This window comes from Aotus nancymaae, unplaced genomic scaffold, assembly GCF_030222135.1.
Source record: "Aotus nancymaae isolate 86718 unplaced genomic scaffold, 86718_ANA_hifiasm-v0.15.2.pri h1tg000076l, whole genome shotgun sequence".
Lineage (NCBI taxonomy): Eukaryota > Metazoa > Chordata > Mammalia > Primates > Aotidae > Aotus > Aotus nancymaae.
The window spans coordinates 21529976-21553686 of record NW_026988491.1 but is presented as its reverse complement, the minus strand read 5'-3'; the positions used below and the strand labels follow the sequence as shown (position 1 = coordinate 21553686).

The 23711-nt window shown below is 55.3% G+C and overlaps 1 protein-coding gene across 6 annotated transcripts in view; it reads right to left on the bottom strand.

Annotated features, from left to right (window-relative positions):
* The window catches only part of TBC1D22A (TBC1 domain family member 22A), a 383821-nt gene that overhangs the window by 88875 nt on the left and 271235 nt on the right, over positions 1–23711 (bottom strand). For 2 of the 6 annotated variants that reach the window (XM_064368238.1, XM_064368237.1), the window contains exon 11: positions 8770–9757. The exons of 3 other annotated variants lie outside the window; for them this stretch is intronic. In XM_064368238.1, the coding sequence (XP_064224308.1) occupies positions 9209–9757 (549 nt within the window). In that variant the 3' untranslated portion in view covers positions 8770–9208. Of the gene's footprint in view, positions 1–8769; positions 9758–23711 lie in introns of those variants that run through there. One more of the 6 variants, XM_064368236.1, reaches the window with a different exon arrangement.

The following is a 23711-nucleotide window of genomic DNA, read 5'->3' as shown; positions in this document are numbered from 1 at the left end:
CATTTCCACAGATATTCATCAATTATCACATTTTACTGCAACATGAATCCATGAATAGAGCAACCACTAGAGTTTCTGGCCCCAGGGTTTTAGAGAAATTACAGGTATTTAAATATCATATGGCATATTCCACTTGATGAGATGATTCTGGATTATTTCAGGTCCACAGAAAGATCTTACGTGAAAAGCAGATGCTCTATGATGCTGCAAGTTGCAACATTAAAGTCCACACTAGAACAGCTGCCTTCCTCTTCTGACATCTCACAGCCTTGGGACTGCTATAGAGACTTCAGAGAAAGAAACGTGTCTTCCTTTGGTGAAACTGGCTATCCTGATAGCCAGCAGTGTCCAGAATGCCTGCGTTCTACCCAGTGATGCTGGCAGAGACTTTGGGGCAACGACTACTCTCCCCCGACCGGTGGCTACCCCAGTCAAGGGTCCTGCCAGAATGAGAACCTGGCACCCACATGGACACCCCACCTTCTGCCCACAACGTCTCCGCTGCTGACCTGCCAAGCCAGGTGACTAGACACTGCCTGTGGTCAGACAGGGCAGCCCCTCTCCCCAGCTCTCCATGCCAAGCACTGTGGCTGATTCTGCTTGAGGTGTGTCTACTCCTGGCCCCCTCTCAATTGAAGGCTCCCCAGAGCAGGGGACGGTGCTCATTGGTCTGTTGTGTCCAGCATGTAGCATTAGAACACACCGAGTCCAAATGTTCAAAGAGGTACTCAAAGCATCATACGTGACTGGATGGCCGACGGAGGACAAATGTGTTCCAGAGACAGCGCCCAACAAGCAGGCATCTATCCCCATTCCGAGGCAGGCCTTCGGGTACCTGAAGAGGTCCGCTGAGTTGGGGAAGTGCTGAGCGAAGCACAGCTCTGTGAGTGCACGTACGCATGCGCAAGTGTGTGCGTGCATGCAGGTGAATGTATGGTCTTAATCTGTTTCAAGTTATTAAACACATGACGATGGTCCCTTCCCGAGGCTTTGGCATCTCTGCCTATTCTGGCCTGATCCCTGACACCGTTCGCAAACCTCCCACCCTGCTGAACCCCTGACATGACGGGATGCCCAGCAGCTCTGAGCATGGCATCTTTGGATGGTGCCTCCTTTTGGATTACTTCAGTCCACACCAGATTATTAAAGTCCACACCAGAGGCACTCGTGCCTCCTTTACTCACTGTGCACCTTTACTCATCTGGCGCCTCCTTCATTCACTGCACCCATCAGAAGGGAGTTCTCTGTGGACTACAAGGAGCATCGCTGCCAAGGGTGTAAGGCCCGCCTCTGTCCTCCTGTATGCTAATGCCCTCCTCTTTGTGTGCCCTGGCTTTTCTCCTGAGCAGTTGACTCTTCATCACAGGGATGAATAAAGGAGGCAGGATTTATTAAACTAAACAATGGCTGAAAGAGCTTGTGCTGGAATTTACAATGATTCTCTTCTGTCTCTAAAGGCCTGGAAAGGAGAGACAGCGTACTTAAAATGAGGGGCTTTTGTTGAGACAAGAGTCTCACTTGGCTGCCCAGGCTGGAGTGCAGTGGCGCCATCTCGACTCACTGCAACCTCCGCCTCCCAGGTTCAAGTGATTCTCGTGCCTCAGCCTCCTGAGTAGCTGGGTTTACAGGCACATGCCATCAAACTCTGCTGATTTTTGTATTTTTAGTAGAGACAGGGTTTCACCATGTTGGCCAGGGTAGTCTTGGAACTCCTGACCTCAAATGATCCACCTGTCTCAGCCTCCCAAAGTGCTGAAATTACAGGCGTGAGCCACCATGCCTGGCCAAAAGGAGTCTTTTAAAAAGACTGGTATCAGGAAAGCAAGCCGGGCACAGGCAACAGAGTCTTCGGGGGTCAAACCTTTCTATTAATAGGCACGCCCATTCAAGACAGAATTTGCAATGACCTATCCAAACACCAGCGTTAGAGCTGCATTAAAAAACAGATGTGGGGCTGGGCGTGGTGGCTCACACCTGTAATCCCAGCACTTTGGGAGGCAGAGGTGGGCAGATCACCTGAGGTCAGGAGTTCAAGACCAGTCTGGCCAACATGGTGAAACCCCATCTCTACTAAAAATACAAAATTAGCCAGGCGTGGTGGTGTGCTCCTGTAAACCCAGCAACTCAGGAGGCTATCGCAAGAGAAATGCTTGAAACTGGGAGGCAGAGGCTGCAGTGAGCTGAGATCGTGCCATTGCACTCCAGCCTCGGCAACAGAGCAAAACTCTATCTCAAAAAAAAAAAAAAAAACCAGATGTGGAATGGTCCGAGGAGGAGAGCAGAGATACAGGTATGCCAGGGGTCGAGCACAGTTCATGGGGGGCCTGAGGTCTCCTCAATGCCCAAGGCAGATGAGTTTCAAAGAGGTCAGCTGCCTGGGCAATTGTTGCTTCCCGAGCTGCTGAGTGCCAAGGTACAGGGAACTGTGGAACAGAGCTGTCCAGCACTCTCTTAACGCCGTGCTTTGCCTTCCATGAAAATACATGACAGCAGGCACATGGCCAGGCTGTGCTTCCCAGCCTCCCTATGCAGCTGGGGGGGCACACACTTGGTCCCTCATCAACAAGGGATGTAAACAGAGGGACAGGTGCCCTCCAGGGAAGCGTCTCTTCCATGGGGCTAAGCCATGATATATCCTATGCACCCTTGGGTGGCCAAAGCGTGCCTCTCCCTCCCCTTTTCCCTCCCTCTTTCCCAACCTCCCCTGACTCGGGCATCCCCTCCTGCACCCTCCAGTCATGCAGGCATGTCCCAGCACACCCCAGCATTGCAAGGAACCTCCCTCGAGGGAGCCACACACTTTGGGATTCAGGCGGCACCACACCCACCTGCCTGAGCACCAGGTGGCTTTGTCATTGTCTGTGTGAATTTTAAGATGCTTCTTCTTTTCAACAAAACCAGTTTTTTAAGAAGTGCCTGTGGGCTGCACCCATATGCCTTGGTTTATCCAGTCCCCAGCAGCTTAGTTCCCAAAGTGCTGTTGACATGCTACAACGCGAAGTGTTTTGATGACACCAATCACCTTCCCCAGCTGTCCTCCATACGTGTGTTTTTTTCCACCGGCTTGTTTAATGCAAGTCTCTCTCTATCTCCCAGTACGCACAGGCAGAGGGACTCAGCAGAGGCTCTGTTCCTGGAGGCGTATGTCCAGCTGCCTGGTAGGCATGGGCCCAAGTGTGCCCAGGGTCCACTCACTCAGCACGTTCCCAAGGGGTCACCCCATTTCTCCTGCACCCTCCTTCCCTCCCACCCCACGCATAGTCAGACACAGGGGCAACTGAGGAGCTTAGGTAGGATTCACAATGTGGACGAGGAGCCCACATGGATCCTCACCTGAGGTCCTGAAGTCACTCACTTGAAACAAAACAATCTAACACTCAAAAGTGGCCGCTTCTACATCTTACAACTTTGCAGTTTCCTCACATAAGATCGGAAAACTGAGAATGTGATCCTGCAGGTCTCCCTGCAACCCAACCCAACCAACCCAGGCCCAGCTGAGAGGCCTGCTAGGTCTTCGTGGAGACCCACAGCAAAAACAAATAAATACATACATGAAATCTTTTGTAATACCTGTTTCTCAACCCTCCCCTAAGGCCAGGGAGCCAGGCCTGCCCCCAGCAGAAACAGGTCCAGAGGTGTGCAGCCATAGGAGATGCCGGCAGGAGGGTCCCGAGCCCTGGCCCATGGAGAAGGGATTCCATTTGCACAGAGCCCACCTGCGAGACTGCAACTCTCAGAATTCACTTTTTGCTAATGTTAGGAGGAACCAAAAAGAACTCAAAAATAGCCTTAATTTGTAATTGAGATTCCTCTCCTTTAAAAAAAAAAAAGTCATAGGCCAGGCACAGTGCCTCATGTCTATAATCCCAGCACTCTGAGAGGCCAAGGCGGGTGGATCATGAGGTCAGGAGATCGAGACCATCCTAGCTAACACGATGAAACCCCGTCTCTACTAAAAGTACAAAAAATTAGCCAGGCATGGTGGTGCACACCTGTAATCCCAGCTACTCAGGAGGCTGAGGCAGGAAAATCACTTGAACCCAGGAAGTAGAGGTTGCAGTGAGCCGAGACTGTGCCACTATACTGCAGCCTGGGCGACAGAGCAAGATTCCATCTCTAAATAAAGAAAGAAATAAAATAAAGGAATAAAAAATGTAAAAACCCTGATACATCCTTTAGAAACTGCCTCTTTACCATGATAATGATTAAAGTGTACAGTACATTTTTCAAAAAGACTGCCAACTATAGAGAAGAAATTAAAGACACTTGGAGAGTTAACATTTATTCTTCATGAAATTTAATTAAAAGCAGCACATTCCTGACACCTTAATGGGCCGGCAATCCTGAGTAAGACAGGAGACACTTGCAGGGGCGATCTCAGTGTTTATGAATACCTAGATGCCCCCAGGATTCCTTCTAAATCACCTCGTCCTGCACTACAGTGACGGCCACAGTCACCACAGAACCCCGCCAGGCACTGAGGAGGGCAAGGGGCAGTGAGTGCTGAGCACGGTGGGCAGGGCCAGGCCCAGTATGGCCCTAAAGCCATGTTTAATGACAGTACATTTGCAGCAGTAAGAAAGGAATCATTTTTTTCTGAAAATGTACTACCATCTCTGTACTTAAAATGCCATTAGGTAAAATGGATCAGACTGAACCATTTAATCCTCCCTGACATTAACCATACTGAGCCGAACGGCTCAATCTGCAGAGACAGACAACAGGGATTCCGGTTTTCTAATTGTGTGCTTGCTGAAGCCCAAGTGGCCTCCGTGCCGGCGTGGGGCAGCGTGACGCCCCGCTCCGCAGCCCGGGAACTCAGCAGCCGCACTGGCCTGTTTCGCTGCTGACCGGGAGAGAAGGACCAGGCCACCACAGAGACAGCGCAGGTGCCGGCAGCAGCTCCCCGGCCACGGCAGAGCATTGGCCCTGCTCCACGAGGGCCTGTCCACGGCCAGTGAATCTGTGTCCCCCGAGCCCGGATCCCGATGGTTTCTGTGAATGTGACCTCACTGGAAAACAGGGCATCTGAAGATGTAGTTCAGATGAGGTAGCGCTGGAGAGGGGTGGGCCCTGATCCAATGATGGGCATCCTCACAGGAAGAGGACAACGTGGACACAGCCACACAATGGAAGAACGTCACGTGGTGACAGAGGCAGAGGCTGGAGTGAGGGTGTCATGAGCCAGGAACTCGAAGGATGGCTGGTAACACATGGGGGCGGGAAGGGGAAGAAGCATGGGGCAGATTCTCCCTCGAAGCTTCCAGAACAAGCCAGCCCTGCTCATGCCCTGATTCCAGAAGTCTCAGGGGTGTCAGCCTTCTATGTGTGGTACCTGGCAGCTCCAGGACACAGATACTCCACACAAGTGACAGGCCAGTCCTGACGTTCTCCACCCCCTCAGGCATGACTGGAGGGGCGCCTAGGCTCACTCTCAATACCATGCTCCCCAAATATTCCCGGAGCCCCAGCAGCATGAGGCTGGTGGTGCCCGGGCCTTGTACCACAATGGCCAGGCTCAGTGTGCCCTGGTGTACCCCCGCCGGCTCCCTGCAGGCTGTCATCCCCATTGCTCAGATGAGGCTTGGCTTCCAACCACAGGGCTCCCGTACATGGCCAGGCCTAACTTTCATCTCCCCGGCTTTCTGCGATCATTTCACAGGCAGACCTTTCAGCGGCAGGAGGGGAGCTGTGCAGATCATGCCCAGTCCAGGGAGTCAGCGGCTAAGCTTGCACTCCAGGACGCCGGGGGACAGGATGAGGATGAAGAACGCTAGTGGGGGTTCCACGCTGGCCCTGCCAGGCCGGCACGGTCATGAGCGCTACTTTAGAGTAAGGGACCTGAGACCTGGAGAGAGAAACCTCATCACTAAGGCCACAGACCTAGTGAGGCACAGGCCACAGGGCTGTCCTCGCCCACACCACACGGGGGCTGAGCCCTGGGCTCTGGGGAGGAGGGCACAATCACCCCACTGTACATGGTCAAAGAGACACCCCATGGCCTTTCTGCAAGCAGAAGGCATCGAGAGCTAAGTCTAGGCCAGGCAAACTGCAAGCCGTCATCACTTCTGATACCACACTGCCTCTAACTAGCCCCGAACAAAATCGCATATTAAGGATTTATAAAGTGGCTCGTGAAAGGCAAAGACAAGAAAGTTGAACAATTAGACCGTTTCAGCCACTGGAGACACTCTTGGCCAAAGACACAGCTGGCTGGAGGTCACGTGGCAGGATGCGGGTACAGCCCTCCCAGGCTTAGGCCCCTCGTCTTCCCCCTGCCCCCGAAGGAAGCCTCCGATGACAAAGCAGGCCCCCGCTGAATGCTGACAGGTCAGAACAGGACTGATTAAATTGCATTTGCATATGTATTCCTGTTTTTCAATATTCAAGAAACAGAAACGTGTGAAGCCCTTTTAACAGCTTAGACTTAATTCACATTGAGCTATGCCTTTGTGTGAGGCCGCTTGCTTTGCTGGTGTGAGGGAGCAGACGGATGCCCTCTGGAGAGCAAGCTTCTGCCTACCGTGGTATCCAGTATCCCACACCCAATTCCAGCGCATGGGGGGCTGGGGCTGAACTCAGACAGGCTGACCAGCTGCCAGGGCGTCCTCAAGTGGACACCGCTTCAGTCAGATCAGAGGCTTCCCAGCCTGGGACAGGGCAGGCTGTTTAATGTGATGGGGATGAGGACAAAATCCTGCTCATCTAGGGACCCCCAGAGGCTGCTACGCCCGGAAAAGAGGGAGTATTCAAGTAAATCAGGGCTCTGGACCCAGTAAGACTGTATTTTGGAGCAAGTTCACAAATTGTCAGGAGAGGCCCACATCAAGAGGAGTGGAGGCTCTCAGCCCCCCTGCCCTGGCTGAGCTCTCTGCTGAGCCAGCACCAACTTGCCAGCCAGTGAAGTGAGCCATCTTCCAACCTGGGGGTTCTCTAGCCCCCAGGAAGGCCACCCAGTCCAGCCATCTGCACTGAACCCTGCACACACCATGTATCTGTGAGCAAAACAATGGTTATTTTAAGTCATGAAGTTTGGGGTGACTTGTTTCACACTAATTGGTAACTAGACCAGTACCTAATCCAGATGAAACCTGCGTGTGGCCTGCCCAAGTTATCCATGAGTGGTGGGTGGTGGCAAAGAGCAGCCATTCCAAGTAGAGGAAGAAGACTGGCTCTTAAGACCCTGCTCCACAGCCCCGCAAGCCACCACATGCAACAAGTTAGCTTGGTCCGGCGTCTGGGAAAAAGCCTGAAGGTGAGAAACAGCAGAGCAAGTGCAGGAACATGGAATAGGGAGAAGGCAGCACCACGCCAACCGCAGAGGAAGGAGGCCATCTGAAGGCAGGCACGGTGGAGAAACAGGAAGGGCAGAGCAGGAGCTGCTCCGGGTGCAGGAGCAGCAGGACTCCGGTGGAGGACAGACCGAGGGAAGAGTCTAGGCCAAGGGTCTCACCCTGGTGATTCTCACCCAGAATCACGTGGCTCAGGAGCCACAGATGCTTGGATCCCACCCCAAGAGACCCCAATCTAATGGGGTGTTGGTAGTAAAAACCACCCCAGGTGGTTCTGATGTGCAGCCAAGGCTGTGTGCAACTGGCGCTCTAGTATGGGGGATCAGGGCTAGCAGCCGTCACTAAGGGCACCCAGCAGGAGTGGTCTGAGGGCAGGTCAAGAGACTCCCTCAGGACTCGGGAGGTCTACGCTGCATGTGCGCCCCAGGCTTCTCTCCTCACCCACCTCCTAAGGTCAACCAGAGACTTGCCCTCACTTTCCTACTCTCGAAGCCGCACCTATGGCTGCAGTTTATGTCTTGATAGCAACAGAAATCACTACGGCACTTAAACGATAGAGGACCCAACGTGCACTGCATTTTGGAATAAAACAGAAAGAAACATACTGATGTTGGCCCAGGACAGAGGAAGCAATACCAAATGCTTCATTCAGGCGGCCACTCACCGCTTCCGATCCGACTGGAAAGCCAGCCGGCCCAGCCCTCATCCTCCCTCGCCCCGCAGAGAATGGATCTCAGACACGAGCAGGTGTCCGAATCCCCAGGAACACACAGACTCCCGGGACACATGGAGCTTCTGATTCAGGAGGCCTGGGGAGGACCTGAGAATGTGCATTTCTAGCAAGTTTCCAGGGGATGCTGAGGCTGCTGGTCTAGGGTCCACACGGTCAGAACCCTGGAAAAACACTCCACATTCTGACTGATGGCAACAAAGGGGGTGAGGAACTGACCTTGTCACACTGTCTTTTTTTTTTTTTTGAGATGGAGTCTCACTCTGTCACCAAGGCTGGAGTGCAATGGTGCGATCTTGGCTCACTGCAACCTCTTCCTCTTGGGTTCAAGCAATCCTCCTGCCTCAGCCTCTGGAGTAGCTGGGACTACAGGCATGCCCCACCACACCCAGCTAATTTTTGTATTTTTAGTAGAGACAGAGTTTTGCTGAGTTGGGCAGGCTGGTCTCAAACTCCTGATCTCAAGTGATCCGCCCGCCTCAGCCTCCCAAAGTGCTGGGATTACAGGCGTCAGCCACCACACCTGGCCTTGTCACACTTTCTAACCTCAAGCAGGGAGGAAATAGATGAACGATTTTAAGGAAAGAATCCTTTACGATGACAAACCACTCCACCACACAAAGACACAAACCACCGACAATGCGAAATCCTGGCCGGACCTCGAAATGACGATGAAGAGTGGACAAAGTCGGGTGAAGCGGGCATATGCTGAGCCCAGCTCGTCTGAGACTACGGAAGAGACAAAACCAAGTGCGGCGACTGTGTAGGTCTCTGCGGGACGGCTGTGCTGAGGATCTCAAGCCACCCTGGGATCTGCGCTCGAAGCCTCTGTGAGGGCCGCTGGTGTAGCCAGGGCTCTGCCAGGTGCTGGTGGCTGAGGACGAGCAGGACAGGATATTCTCTCTCGAGGGGCTCCCAGAACCGTGGAACCAGGCAGGGACCACAACCAAGGCAGAGGAAAGGGTGAGGGGAGAAGGAGGTAGCCCAGGACACTTGGCATCTCTGAGAGAGCAAGCCAGGCCCTACATTCTGCCCCTAGGAAAGCATCCGGGCACCTTCACAGAGGACCGTGCTGGGGACACTAAGGAAGACAGCGTGGCTCAACCTCTCCAGGAGGCCACGTTCGAGCAGTTCCCTGGTTACCTTGAATGATCCCGAGTGTCACTGCGGGGCTTGCAAATATACCTTAACTGGGCAAAGACAATAAAACACAAGTGACCACCTGCCCTCTGCGACTGCCCTGATGATGGGAGCTGAGCAGCCTGAGACATGCGGGATGCCAGGAGAGCCTCTGAAGGCACCTGTGGCTGGGCCGGCTCCACGAAATTGTGTGCCCTTTCTGACACCAGTTTCCTGTGAGATTTGGCAATTCTTTGTCTGCTGAGCCATCACCAACTTTTCCCAAAAAGAAAGTCAGAAACCCTTGACAGAGGCCACAGAAGCTGAAGGGAGGCCTGATCCGCCTGCTGCAAGTGCGCAGGGCACTGGCTCCTGGCATCCCAGTTTCCGTGATAAACGGAGCTGACAAGTGCATAAAACATGCACCAACAATCAGGACATAAACTGCCACAGTCCTGTCCAAATGAGGCTTTTTCTCCAGGATCCTGAGCCCCAGAGTCCGCTTCAGACAGGAGGATGGCCATTTCATGCGCGTTCTCTGCAGACGAGGCGGTTGTTCAATGCTCTTGCAGCCTCCCGCGCCCCGGAGCAGACAGCTCAGCCTGGAGCTCATCTTCTGTGAAACACAAACAACATGGCACTCGTTTGCACATTGCAACCGTGCACTTTTATAGTCACAGATGGTCCTCTTCCAAAACCATCTTTAGTAATAATCATAAGATCCCTCCTGTTACCGTAAAGTCTAAATGCCAGAAATACGTGCTGGCTGAGACCTCAAAGTGCAGGGAGGCTGCCGGAGCTCAGGCAGAAATGGCGCCTGCATTTCATTCCAATTAGCTTATGACAGAAAAAGAGACCTTTGAGTCTCACACACTTGGAGGTGGGAGCTTAAAAAACAGCCTTTCAGGAGGTTGGTAATTCTTCATCCCTTAAAATAATTTATGCTGCCAAATCCCTCAATTAAACAAGTATCTTTGGGTGACAGACACGGACTTGCTCACATCGGGGGTAGAAACACACACACTCACAATTCAGTGCTCAGGAGAAAACTTTAAAACCTTTACATGAGGCTCAAATGACTCCAGCGGAAAGAAGGCGCAAAGCTGTGGCTTCTGAAAAGTGAAGTGAGACTGGGTGCTGGTGAGAGAGGCAGGGGACGCGGCCTGTGCAAGCCCCTGCTGGCTTCACCTGCTATTTCTCGCTGCTCTCTTACAGCCTCAAGAAAGGGCCCCAGGCCTCAGAACAGTGCGCGCCTACATCAGCATGTTCAAGATGCCCAGCAGGATCCTGGCAGAAAGCCCAGGTGCCAGGCAGTGGAGACACCCACACGGCATGGCCTGTCCCCCGGCGCTCTGCTGCTTGCCAGCTGGTGGCTTTGAACAAGAGCACCTGCCCTGGCCGAGCCTCGATGTTCTCATCTGTAGGGTGGCCGTCACAGCGCCTACTGCACGCGGCAGTTCTCAGGATGACAGGGGATGTGTGGAGGGCCCAGCGAGGGACCTGGACACTCCTCAGCGCTTGTGCGATGATGAGCAGTCCTTCTTCACTGTCAATCGAGGGAAGGGGTATGGGGAGAGGTTCCCCAGGGCCCCACCACTGCTCAGGACCTGCCTCCTTCACCTGGGGTCCAGCAGGCCCCATTCACACTCCTTAGTCATTCCATTTCATTCATGCCACCCTATTCAACCAATAGTCAGAGAGCAATACAGCTGTGTCAGACGCTGTTCGAGCACTGGGACCTATGGACCAACCCCTCCAAGGCCTGGGCCTCAGGGAGCCTGGTGGGACAAAGCCACTGCGGCTCTCCAGGGACCTGGCCTGTCCACCTGGACATCTCTCTGAGCCCTACCTCCTCGCTGTAACAGGAAATCACAGGCACATGATAATGTGTAACCAGGAACCAGGGGACAGTGGCCTGGAGCAGGCAGGAGAGGGGGCAGAGAGATCAGGGAAGAGTGGTAAGGGAGGGAAAGCAGGAGCTAAGAGGACGGAGGCCTCTCGGGCTGGACTGGACTGGACTAGACTGGACTGGGCGATCACAATCACGAGGAGCCAAATGAGGAAGGACAGCGGGGCCTAGGTTGAACTCCTTCCTGCAGGGCTGGCCTGGCTGCCCAGCACCAGCCCTGTGACAGCTTCTGTCAGGCGGGTGGAACCATAAGCTTGGGGGCAGGGAGAGGGACTGGATCATAGGCGTTTAAGAAGAAAGTCAAGTCAGAAACAAGCAGCTCCAGGCCTGCACGGCATGGGGAGGAGGCCGGACCCCTCAGAACACACCCACCATTGAGACGCAAAGACCTGCTAAGAGCAGGGAGCTCCGGCTGGCTGGGCCAGACAGAGGAGTCTGTATGCAGGGCGTGGCATGCAGCTAGCCTGCTAGCCTGTTGCTTGCTGAGACAAGAGTGGCCGCCAGAGCTCAGATTTGCTGGGCAGTCCTCGCTGTGCCAGCCCTGTGCAGCCTGCAATCCTTGCTGCACCTAGGGCAGCCCAATGGGCCAGAGGTCGAGGCCCAGTGCCACATAGTAGCAAAGACGCAGCTGAGATGCTTGTAGGGCCTGTCTGACCACAAGCCTGGGATCTTCATCTGTCAACTGCCCACCAGGGCGGTCCCTCTACAAGTGTAGCTCCATTTTACTTCATAAACCCCCACGGGGCAGGGGTAACCATTTTGATACAAAGGGCAGTTCCCCTGCACACGCTCTCTTGCCTGCTGCCATGTAAGACGTGACTTTGGTTCTCCTTCATCTTCCATCATGACTGTGAGGCCTCCCAGCCATGTGGAACTGTGAGTCCATTAAACCTCTTTTTCTGTATAAATTACCCAGTCTCAAGTAGGTCCTTCTTAGCAGTGTGAGAACAAGCTAACACACATCTCCACTTGGCTTAGTGAAGTGAGGGGATGTGCCCACGTCTCCCAGAAAGAAAGCAAGTGCTTTGCCATCTGGGTTCGAGCTGCCCTGGTTCACTGCACCCGGAAGGAAACGGGTAAAAGTCCTGCTGCAAAGCGCAGGGGAAGGTGGGCGGTGGGTGGCCTGAGGGCCATGTGGTGGCAGGCAAGAACTTCAGTTCCTGCGGCTGGAGGAGCTCAGGACTGGCTGGGAGGGGAACAGGGAGGGAACCCTGGCTGGGGCCCAGGGCTCAACTGTGACAGCCTCAACCTAACTGATAAAGAGGCGACTCCAGCTGAAATCCACCTACAGACTTCCTAAAATGACCAAACCTGACATCAAAACAGCCTCAGAATCCAACACCACTGCATTCAGTCTGCCTCCCAGGCTGAATGCCACAGACCCGGGGCCAAGACAGGGTCAGACACCAGATGGGTGGGCTGGCCTCATAGGGTTTCTCCTGAGCGGCTAGGCCTGGGCAGCAAGGCAGGGAAAGGCAATACAGGAGGCAGTTGCTGGACCCCTGCCTGTGACTGCAGCCTGCCAGCACCCCTCCATGTCGGACACCCCTGCCTCCCCTCTGCTCCATGCCCCTCCCACTCTGTGTCTGTCCCTGCAGCTGCCCCCACTAAAATGCTGTGACCTCACTCTGAGGACACCACCCTAGGACCACCACCCCAGATGCTGCTCAGGCAGTTCCCACTGGTCTGGTAAGAAGGTCTCCTGCCATAGGACCATGTTCCAGGACAGAAGTCCTGACGTGAGTGTGGCCACATCTGTGTCCTTAAGACCCAGCCAGCTGCCTAGGCCAGGCATCAATGAGAAGACGCACAAGGAGAGAGGAAGGTGGCTGCACACAGACGGGGTGGAGAGGGATCTGAGAGGCATCTGAGGGAGGAGTGGGTGACGGATGGCACAGGCACAGAACGAATGGCCGCTTCTTCCTGGTTTCTGCATCGGGAAGGCGGGTGGTCTCATCTGCTGAAAACAAGCAGGCTCATTCTGAAGGATATTGCTCAAGGCTCCACGGTGAAGTCAAATCAACCATCAGCTCACAGGCAGCACTGCGCCTTCAAAACACACTCCAACTTAAACACGCTCTCAATCACTGGCATGCACCCGACAGAGAAGATTTCCTTAAACGGCAAGCAGGGCTTTAGATACAGGAGCACCAAGGACGCCCAGGTAATACTGAGGGAGGTGATCCGTCTACATCATGGCTGGGGTGGCGGCAGTGTGGAGCATCACCCCGCCCAGCCCACCACCCACACACGCTCTCCCTAGGAGACTTCTTTTGGGCCACCGCTACCCCACCCAGATGGCTCCAACAGACCCAAGACAACACAAGTCGCTGGTGTGTGCACGGGAAACCTAACTCAAGCAGGTAATGAAGCCTGATCACGGGAGCCCTGCCCAGCCCAACAGTCCCAGTGACGGCAAGTCCTGCTCCCCGGACACCACCTTCCTTCCCATGGAGCTGGATGGCAAGGGCCCTCAATGGCATACGCCCACTGCCCAAGAGCTCAGACCCAGTTATGGCTGAGGCCACCAATTGTGGGCGGGGTCACATCTACGCTATGCCCTACTCATCCCAGCTCCCAGCAACAGGCAGGGGCTTTTAAATGGCCTTTTCCCCCTGGCCCCAAGAGCCAGAACAGCTCTTCCCCAGCCCCCTGGGCATGCCTGCCCTCTCCCTCCCTCTCCACGGTGGCTCCTTTGCCTGGCTGCATCTCTCTGCCTCCCCACACCTCCCTAGTGCTGATGCCCTGAGGCCAGGGGCTGCGCCTCCCCCACGACACCAGCTAACAGCATAAGGTCGGGCTCCAAGTTCTTGCCTTACAGATCTTTGCTGAACGTCACAAATTTACATACCTGATAGGGGCCTAATCAAAATTCTCAATAAGATCTATGATTTGGATGTATATTGACACAGTCACCACTGGGGCTAGTTTCTTCCCCCACCCACCCCCCACCCATCTATTCATCCATCCTTCCCTCCCTCTGTCCAAATGTCCACTGCAGCATTGGTTTGCCAGAGACGTGCCAGGGCAATTAACCACCCACCCGCTCCACGCCCAGCATCAGCTCTGGGCTTGGCAGCAAAACACTCACAGGACTGCGTTGTCCTCCTCCTAGATCTCACACACGGATGAAGATAATGGCAACAGGAAGAGAAAGACCTGTGGGGACAGTGGGGGTAGAGCCCCAAGCAGGGCACAAGGGCCGGCTTTGGGCAGACCCCAACACCCCAGGAGGGAGCAAGCACCCAGGTAGTGTTACACCCAGCTCCTACTGGTGCCCTCGAGATCCCCCCCTCACCTCACCTCCTCCATTTCAGAGGCAAGAAAGAGGCTCAGAGGCCAGGTCCCCTGCCCACGGCCACCCAGCTGCTCAGGGGTGGTCAGCACTCCAACCCAGGGCCATGCTGGGCCTGGGCTGTGAGCCCCAGCCCGTGCTTTCAGAGTGAGAATGCCAGGCCTGCACACGCACCCTATGACCTGTGCCCTGTACACCACAACGCTTCTGCTGTTGACAAGGTAATGACAGGAAGGAGGGAGATTTGAGGGAATTGGATATGTGTGGACTTCTGCGTGTGCATAGTCATCAGCCCGACCTCCCCAGGAACAGCACTCACTGGCAACTGCCCAGGTGCCCGCCACCAGCCCTGCTACTTGACTTCAATCAGCAGCAAAGCGCCTTTCTTTGCTTATCGTATCAGCGAGGGAGAAATGGATGCCCAGGATTTGATGGGCCTGAGAAGGAAGTGGAGCCGCACGGCCAAAACAGCAATGAGCTGCCACTGGGACGGCTCTCAGCTGTGCTAACAGATGGACGTGGCGAGGCCGCAGGAAGGACAGATGGACGTGGCGAGGCCGCAGGAAGGCCTCCCAAGCAGATGCTGGAGGCAGCTCTATGGAGTGTAAGTCACGCAGGCAGGAAGCAGGGGCGGAGTGGGAGGTGGGCTGGGAGTGGACACAGATGATGGGGAGGAACAGCCAGACAAAAACAGCACCCCTCAACTCGAGCGGTGCCACGAGGAAGAAGGAAACGAAGTCTCTGGCTGGCTCCTCTTTGTCTCCATCAGCTCTTCCAGCATGAGCAGCGGCAGGCCCACTCGCTCCTAACTTGGCCAGGTGAGACTTCAGGTCCGCCATGTGTTCCCACCAACATCTTGCTTTTTTCCCAAAACAGCAAAAAGCGCCCATCTTTTTCTGCACTGTGGGTCCCTGTGTGTCCTTCCTCCTCTCCTAGCAGCCAGGGGTGCTGAGGGCTTACGCCAGGGATCCTTGCCCAGAGCCCGGAGAACTGGTTGCTACCCAGAGGCTCTGAGAGGCCCAGGGAGGAAAGTGTGGCTCTCACACCCGAGTCTGGTCCCTGCGAAGCCGGGTGACTGATGAGTCAGGTCCTCCCCCAGCCCGTCTCCTCTTCCATACAGCGGAGAAGTGATAGCCCATGGTAACAGCTGCCCTTCTAGAGCATTCCCATGTCCTTGGTTCAATTCCATTTCTTAGGATGGCTGGAGCTGCAGCTCAGAGAGCCCCCTCCTGTTGCTCCTGGAAGACGGAATGTGCTGGAATGTGTGTGCGCCCACAAGGCAGCACGTAGGAATCCAGCCCAGTGCCTGCAGCGCAGAAGGGCTCAGCCAGCACCAGCAAATGTTATGCTGTCAGCCGATTCAACAAAATGACTAATGATGTTCCTCAGCCAGATGAGCTTGTGAGTTTGCCCCACACCGGCCTCTCCATCTCCGCCTGTGCACGGCGGCCTCCCTCCTCACTGGCATCTCTGGTGGCTTGGTCCTTCTGCTCTCCTGATCCTCACAGGTCTGGGAACTGCTGCTCCAAGCGGGAGAGAAGCGCCGTCCACCTCCTTCAAGGGCTCCGGGAAAGCAGCACTCCTGAGGCCTCTCGGTGGGCCTGACGAGGCAGACCTGGGGCAGACCGCCCTGCTTGCTGGTCCTGCAGGCAGCTGTGGCCTCCAGAGAGGAGGTGCCCTACTGAGGGGGACTAGGAGAGCAAAGCCCCCAGGCTCTGCCTCTCAGGAGGGGCCCTGGCGACCCCTCACCTTCTCCACAGCAGAGCTGAGAAACAAAGACACGCCCACCCCACCTGCAGGCAGGCAGGGAAGAGAGCGAAACAGGAGGCAGCGGAAGGTGGCAGACCCCATCCCCTGGGCCAGAGGGGACACGCAGGAAGCAGTGAGGCCCTGGGCTGCTGGTGGGCACGATGCTTGGGGCAGCACTCAGACGCAGTGAAGGTGCCAAAGTCAAATGACAGAGACGTGACAGTGTTCACACAGGCAAAGAAGAGGGAGCCAGTGTGCAGGTGTACGGAAGCCCAGCCAGCAGCCCAGCATGTCACGGCTGCATGGCATCTGGGGTTTCCACCAAGACCCCAAGACCATCAACAGAAGGACACTGGGTCCCGCAGAGGACCAGCAAGGCGGCCGAGATGTGCCGCAGAGGACCAACAAGGCGGCCGAGATGTGCTGACACAGACAGGACACCACCACATGGTGAGCCTGGAGTCCCTGACTGGGGGCAGTGGCCTGGAGGGACAGGAAGACGCCCTGGGGACTGTGGGAGGCCGCCCTCCTGCGGTCCTGGCTGCCCCACAGAGCCTGTGCAGTGCTGTGTGTGGTGACAGGAGGATCCTGCTCAGGACAGACAGAGCCTCCGGCCACTGCCCCTCAGAACAGGGGGCCATGGTGTGGCCGGGCAAGCACAGGGCCGTCCCCACAGAGAAGCCTGGTGCAACACTGTCAGGAAATGTCCTGGGCACACCACGCTGTGTGACCCCAGGTGAGCCCCCTCTCCACTGTGGGAGGGTCTTCAGGTCCTCTCTCTGTACACAGTGCATCCCAGGGGGCCTGTCCATCAGGCCACCTCCTCTAAATGGACCAAGCCCATCTTCCTTCCTGGCCTCCCACCTCCTCATCTTGGGAGTCCCTCCCAGGCATCCCTGGGCTCTCCCGCTGTGCCTGCCTCTCCCAGGGGCCTCCCTGGCTGGTACCAGGAGGCCACACAGACTGCATGGCCAACGGGCACCTCTTCAGGAGGGCACAGGCCCGACTTCTGGACCACAGAATGATTCAGTATTTCCTAATGGACTCAAGTATTCAAAATGAATGCAAATTGCTGTAAATAAGTGTTCATAAAAACAAGTTAGAACACTGAAAACATCCCATTCTAACTCCAGACTTGGCTTTCTGGGCTGTCCGCTGCTCTCCAAATGAGCCCATGTTCAGAGTGATAGAGGACGTGTGGACAACTTGCTGGGGGTGGGAGTCCCAGCGAGAGCCAGCCCTACCGCCGAGGAGGCATCCCACCAGCTCTGTGCTTTCTGTCCACGCGGGCAGATTCCCTGGAGGCTGAGAAAGCAAACACTGTGAGCTGTGCTTGTGGCAATGCCCTCCGCCTCTGTTCACCTCCGCACAGCGACCGCCTTTTAGGGCAAGATTCTGGAAGTGCAGGTAGCCAGGAGAGCACCGCTGAAGCAAACTTAACCCCAGAATACAAACCAGAGAAGGACTCCTCCCCACTCATCACAGAATATGGCGGGAGCAGAGGAACGAGAGAGGCAGGAGGGGAGCCGCAGAGGAGCAGCCCTGGGGCTGTCAGAAAGTGCCGGCCACCCCCCTACCCCCTACAAGCAGCTGGGGCTCACTGCCCCAGGTGGGCCCACCTGCTCCTGTCACAGAGGGTCTCCGCCAACGGAGTCCCACAGCCTGGCACAGGCCGGCCCCTTGAGGGGACCTGAAAAGCACTGCTGGCCCAGCCTTCCAGGAGAATCACCAGGGCCTCTACGGGAAGGGCTTTTTGATATCCACAGATGTCCCAGCTCCCTAAGCCACGCCTGCAGCACCCAGGGTTGGCCCTGAAGCAAGTCCAGGAGGGGCAGAGGCGCACAGCTGAAGACCGTAATTCCAGAACCAGACCATCCTTTAAGGTTTGAAAGACGGTATCTTCCAAATGTGTGCATTTGGAAATATTAAAAAAAAAAAAAAAAGTCTTACAAAGATTTAAAAATTAAATTGTAGTTAATTATCTATAACCAGGTACCTTCTATGAGAAATACAATTATAGGGAAATTTGCTCTAGTCTGGAAACTGGAGATTTATGTATTTAGAAACAACAAGATTACTGGAATGTTCTGCTGAAGCAGAGGTGGGAGCTCCTCCCTGCTCCCACCCCTCAGCTCCTTTGCTACTAACTACAGTCCTGACAGAAGAACGGTCCCTGTACTGACCGAGCCTCTCACAGAGTCACAGGGGCAGAACCCACGGAGCCCCCTGGGGAGGCCCCAGAGCCACCGCCTCAGGCAGGTCTCCTAAGCAGAGAGCATTGCTGTCCCTAGGCAGCTGCGAAGCTCCTCAAGGCTGCCACCCTCTCTCTTCCCTCCCTTGCGTTGGTGTGTCATTTTCCTCATCCAGCAACACTGTGACCAGGAGCTGCCACCCAAGGTCAGAGCGGAAGCCAGTCCACCTGCCCACAGCACAGCAGACACACAACAGGCTCCTCCCGGGCTGCCCCTGCCACTTCCACCTCCACCGCTGCGTACTTCACCCTCCTCCACCCGCCCCCAGGTTCTGCCCTCATGAGGTCCTTGCCGAGCCCCTCCACGGCCTGCAACCCGACTCCAGGCCCCACACGTCTCTGGCTGCTCTTAGTAGCTGTCTCCCGTGACCACCCTGTATTCTGTGCAGAAGGCAAGCTCCTAGAATCAGGGTCCAAGCGGTGCCTGGAGACGCCTCACGTGCGGTCCCAAGTAAGTGCTGGCTGCACCAGTGAACACTCTGAACCGATGCTCTCCAGCTTAAAATGTCCCAGCAAGACACTATGGATGAAGTGAAAGGTTACCTAAAAAACACGGCATAGCCAGCTGCTAAGAACATGGGAAACTTCTGAAATTAAATAGCACCTGTGGAAATAAAAATGGAATCAGGGTGTTTCTGTCTACTGCTTAACCAAATCAGGAAAAATGAGGTGAAGGAAAATGCCCAGTGATGGGAAGGGGAAAGAAAATACCCCTCATGTATTGCTGGCTGCAGAGCAAAGCAACTCAGCGGGCCCGCACGGTCACTTGGCCGAGTGCGCCCAGTTCCTCCCACACGGGGGAACGCGTTCACCGGGAGCCACTCTCCTGAACACCTCTCTTACGGGACTATTTCTAAATACAGGAGAAGCTTTCAGCACAAATGTATCATCTCTCAGTCATAATTACACTGAAAGATCACCCCAGCACATTTAAGTAGACTATCATCCAGCCACAGGCCAGAATATTGTGCAATGATTTGAAACAAGAGCTACAAAGCCTCCAGACTAATACGGAAAGCATTATGACCGGGCAATGTGACAGAGGCAGACAGAAACGTTTACGTACTATTTGATTTGTATTACGTTTTACAAACACTCGTAGAAAGGGATAGAAAAGAGATACGAACACCTGCTTCGGTGGTAGCCATTCACGTTGGGTTGGATATATTCAGAGGGGAGGGTTTCCTTCCTTAATCTCTGTAAAATTTCAGTAATATACATGCACTCTCAGGACGAAACTTTTAGAAAACAAACAGTGAAGGACACCAGCAGAGAAGTGCATGGCATCTGCAGGTTTACTCAGAGCAGCACCACTCCCGCAGGGTCCATCCGCCCAGGGCCCCAGAAGTGTAAGTGAACCCAGCCCGGGGACCTGCTCTCCTTTCCCACACACACTTCTGTGTGCTCAACAATTAAGTTCCAAGAGCTTTGCCCAGGGGCTGGGAGGTGAGTATCGGGAAATGTCAATACTGGAACAGTGGCGTGAAGCTCACGGTGGGCCCAGGACACTGTCCTAGTATCACAAGCCTGTTCATGAAGGGCCCAGAAAGGAAGAATGCAATGTGCACTCAGCAGAGCTGCGTGCGCCACACTGGGGACCCAGGCCAAGCGCCGGGCTCCTCTTCCCGGCAATTAACAAAAGGTCACGGAAAATTGGACTGGAAACCTGGAGAATACTCCCCATGCTGGTGACACACAAGGCCAAGCTCCTGAAAGCAATTCTTAGGTTAACTCCTCCTGTTTGGATTTCTTCCAGAACACATAAAAATGAAGGTAATTACCAGGCTACATGAAACCTTGAAAGAAGAACCTATAAATCCAGGGCTCATGTGGGCAGTCAGGTACGCCCCTGCATGGGGGCCGCCATGTTCAAAGGGTCCTGTGCAGGCCCCTCACCCCCACACTGCTCCTGATAATGGCACAGCAGGGGTCCCACCTCCCCCCAGAGCTGGGCAACAGCAAGACAGCTCTTCCCGGTCCCAGCCTACACAGGAACACAGCAACCTCCGTTCACCAGAAGTGATGCAGGAGCGGCCTGCGCAGGGGCGGCAGAGGAAGGGCAAGGGATGGGAGCTGGCTGCAGAGGCCTGGCCTGAGGGAGCTGTAAGTGCCTCCCATGACTCTCTCTGCCCCATGCTCCTCAGGCCCAGCGGCAGCCACTATGGACATCTGGAAGGCAAGGCTGCTGTGCCCTTCACCCCTTACTCCTTGTCCTCTGCCTGCCAAGGAGGCCTCTGTCACCAGGGACCCTGGCTGGAGACTCCTGAGCACCGTCTCAGCAAGTGACATAGGGACTAGATGAGCTGGGGCCTCACCGCCCTGTCCTGGAAGGTGATGCATCCTCCATGTCCCAACCTCTGGCTGGATGCCACTCTTTCCCTACCTGACAGCAACTGTAGGTGACCCTGGGCTTGGACTGACCCAGTAAATGCTAACGGGGTGCCCTGAGGGGAGGCTTCCTGCACTGTGAAACCCTGAAACCACACCTCACAAACAAGACGGGTCCACACACACCTCTCAGCAGCAGGGACCAGCCTGGGCTCCTTTCTCAGCTGCACCCAAAGAGCTGAGTCCCAGGATCCGCAAACACAGCAAGAACAGCAGAGCTGGGGCAGCCCGGGGCGGACTGGAAGGCACCTTGCCTCCACTGGGACCTGCTCTGGCTTTTTTCTTGTGCTCTTCATTGAAAGCACCAACTTGCAAAGAGGACACCCACCCACATGGTCTGGGAAGGAGACCGTGTAGAAAGACTAAGGGGCTGCCTTTAGCCTCCGGGCTGGGGTCAGCTCTGGGCTTTGAAGCAGAAGTCCCATGGGCAACTCAACACAGAGATAGGAGCAGAGTCTGCAGCAGAAAACAGGGCACAGCTTGAGCAAAGGCAAGAAGTGGGGCAGACGGCAGGAGCCTGGCAAACTGCACAGCCTCCACGCCTCTCCAGGGCACCCGACAGGCTCTGAAGACCCCAGCTCTGAATCCTGCACACAGTATGGTGCAAGCTTCTTCCACCATCAAGGATGAGGTCTATTGAGTGTTCATTCTCAAAGTCCCATCAAAATGCAGGCCTGGCCTCTCGGCCACCATCACTGGTGGCTCCGCCCAGCTGCCCCGCCCGGGGCTGTCTATCTGTTCCCAGAACACGTCTGTGCTGAGGGTTTGCACCCCTCTCCTTCAGCGCCCAGCACCCTGCCCGGCACAGGTGATCCACTCAACTCTTTAGGGCTATGATTTCAATCACCAGCCACAAGATACAATTCCATCATTTTCCTAAAAGTGTATGATTTTTATTTAATACGCAACTTTCATTACTATGCTTTGTGTATTCCTTTCTCATCTTGTCAGAAATCTTCCCAGGCCATGCATTTCTAGCGAGAGGGCAGGACTCGTCTTGGTATCTCACAGAATTGCGCCATGTGGGGAGGGAAGGTCCCCAAGCCCTCCTCTGCCACACCCTCGCACTAAGAACAAGCTAATTTTCTGGAGAAACACAAATCCTCACAGCAAGCGAAAGCAAGCCCTCCTCTGGGGCTTCATCCCACAAGAGGCCTAAAGCAGTTAGACAAGTTGCTTAAGGTCACACTGCAGATAAAATATTAATGAATGTATCATCTCAAAGCTTAGCAAAAATGCCCCATAGAAAGTAAACTCTTGTGGCCTGGAATGGGGCGGCCCCACCAGCCTTTCTCACACTCCTGGGGAACAAGCCCCCAGGCGGCCTGCTCAGGCCCTGCACCTGGCATCCCGCTGTTCCCGCAGCCTTGGTCTGGGATCTGGGGGGACCCAGAGGGGCCCCTGGAGACGATCAACTCAAGTATCAACAGTTGACTCCTCTTCAGTCAAAACCTGGACACGTGCAGGGAGGAGACACTGCGTCAGGGGGCCTGCGCACTACAGCAGCAGCAGATCTGGTGGAAAGGTGTGTTTTAGCTTCAGCCCTAGTCTCCCTACCCACAGACCCCAGTCCCACACCCAGTGCCACAGACACCAAGTCCAATGCCCATTCCAGGGCCCAGCTCTCAAGTGTGAGTGGCACTGTGTCCCTGGCTTCTCTCCTGTGGCCACACCTTCACAAGGCCAGGTGGGAGCAACCCTCCCCAGCTGGCCCCTACCATACCCTCACTCAACGGGTGTTCTCAGACAGTCTCCTAGCACAAATCCCAACCAGTTCCTAAGGAAGGTACAGGGACTCTGGGGCCCAAAGCGTTCCCAGTCTGACAGGGACCCAACAGGCCCGTGACTCTCCTCCAGGGAAGCGGCTGGACCTAAGGATACCCCCACGTCCCAGAGGGAAGCCCCGCACAGTGAGGGGCAAGGACTGTCCATTCCGCTCCCCCGAGCCGTGACCTGTCAGAAACAGCTGGCCGTCCCACTCCGGGGCCCTCCCAGCATCCTGTAAGTTACTTGGACTTGGACACCCTCTTTGGGGGGCAAGGCCTTGTGTGCCCACACACACAGACACCCACAGGGGGACCACACCTCATGTCCTCCACCCAGGCAGCGTCACCCAGTCCATCTGAGGGGCTTGGGCCCTGTCTCCCCCTCACCAGGGCCCATGGCTGGGAACCTCCTTGGCCCGGGTCTTCTCACCTCCACCTCCACCCAGGGCCGTCCCCACTAAGACTTGCTGCTTTCTTCACTTGCCTCCGAAAATCAGAGGTTGGGGGTGCTGTAGGGTGCAGTGCCAGGTGCGAGGAGAACGTGGAGATAAGGCTGCAGCCACCAGAAGGGGCATGGGCTCTGGGACCAAAACCAAGCCCTGCTCCACCCCGCAGAGCATCCGTTTCCTGGATGAGTGGCGGGAACCGGCCGCTCACAGGCCACTGTGGCTGCAGATCACAGCCGGTCCCCACGTGGTTGGCAGCTGCTTTTTATACTGACTGTCCTGGTCCACACAGTTGGGCCTCAGTAAGGGACTGGTCAGCAAGAAATGACCTAGTCATCCAGAAGCTAACCTGCTAACAACAGAGCCTGCTCTGCTGCCTGTTTTCACTATTCAGAAAGAACTCTCTGATCTCTCCTTAGGAAATGTCATTACCATTAAATTCGAACCCTGGAGCTGGCTAAGGATTCTTGTCTACTTCGGAGCAAGAACAAGGAGATGTATTCAGACCGGTCACCCACTACAGATTACAATGGTGCCGCCTGACACCTCTGCATGACCACTTCTGGGAGGAAGCTGGACGTCTGTGGAGTGGGGAGGCCTGGACTGACTCCTCAGAGAGTGGACCGCCAAACCGCAGAGGAGTACGGCCGCGACCATGGCTGTGCATCACAGTTGCCCAAAGAGTCCGAGTGACATGAACACGGAGCCGCCTGTGCAGCTGGGTGCCAGCTGCCGCAGTTCACAACCCCCATCAAGTAACTTCAGA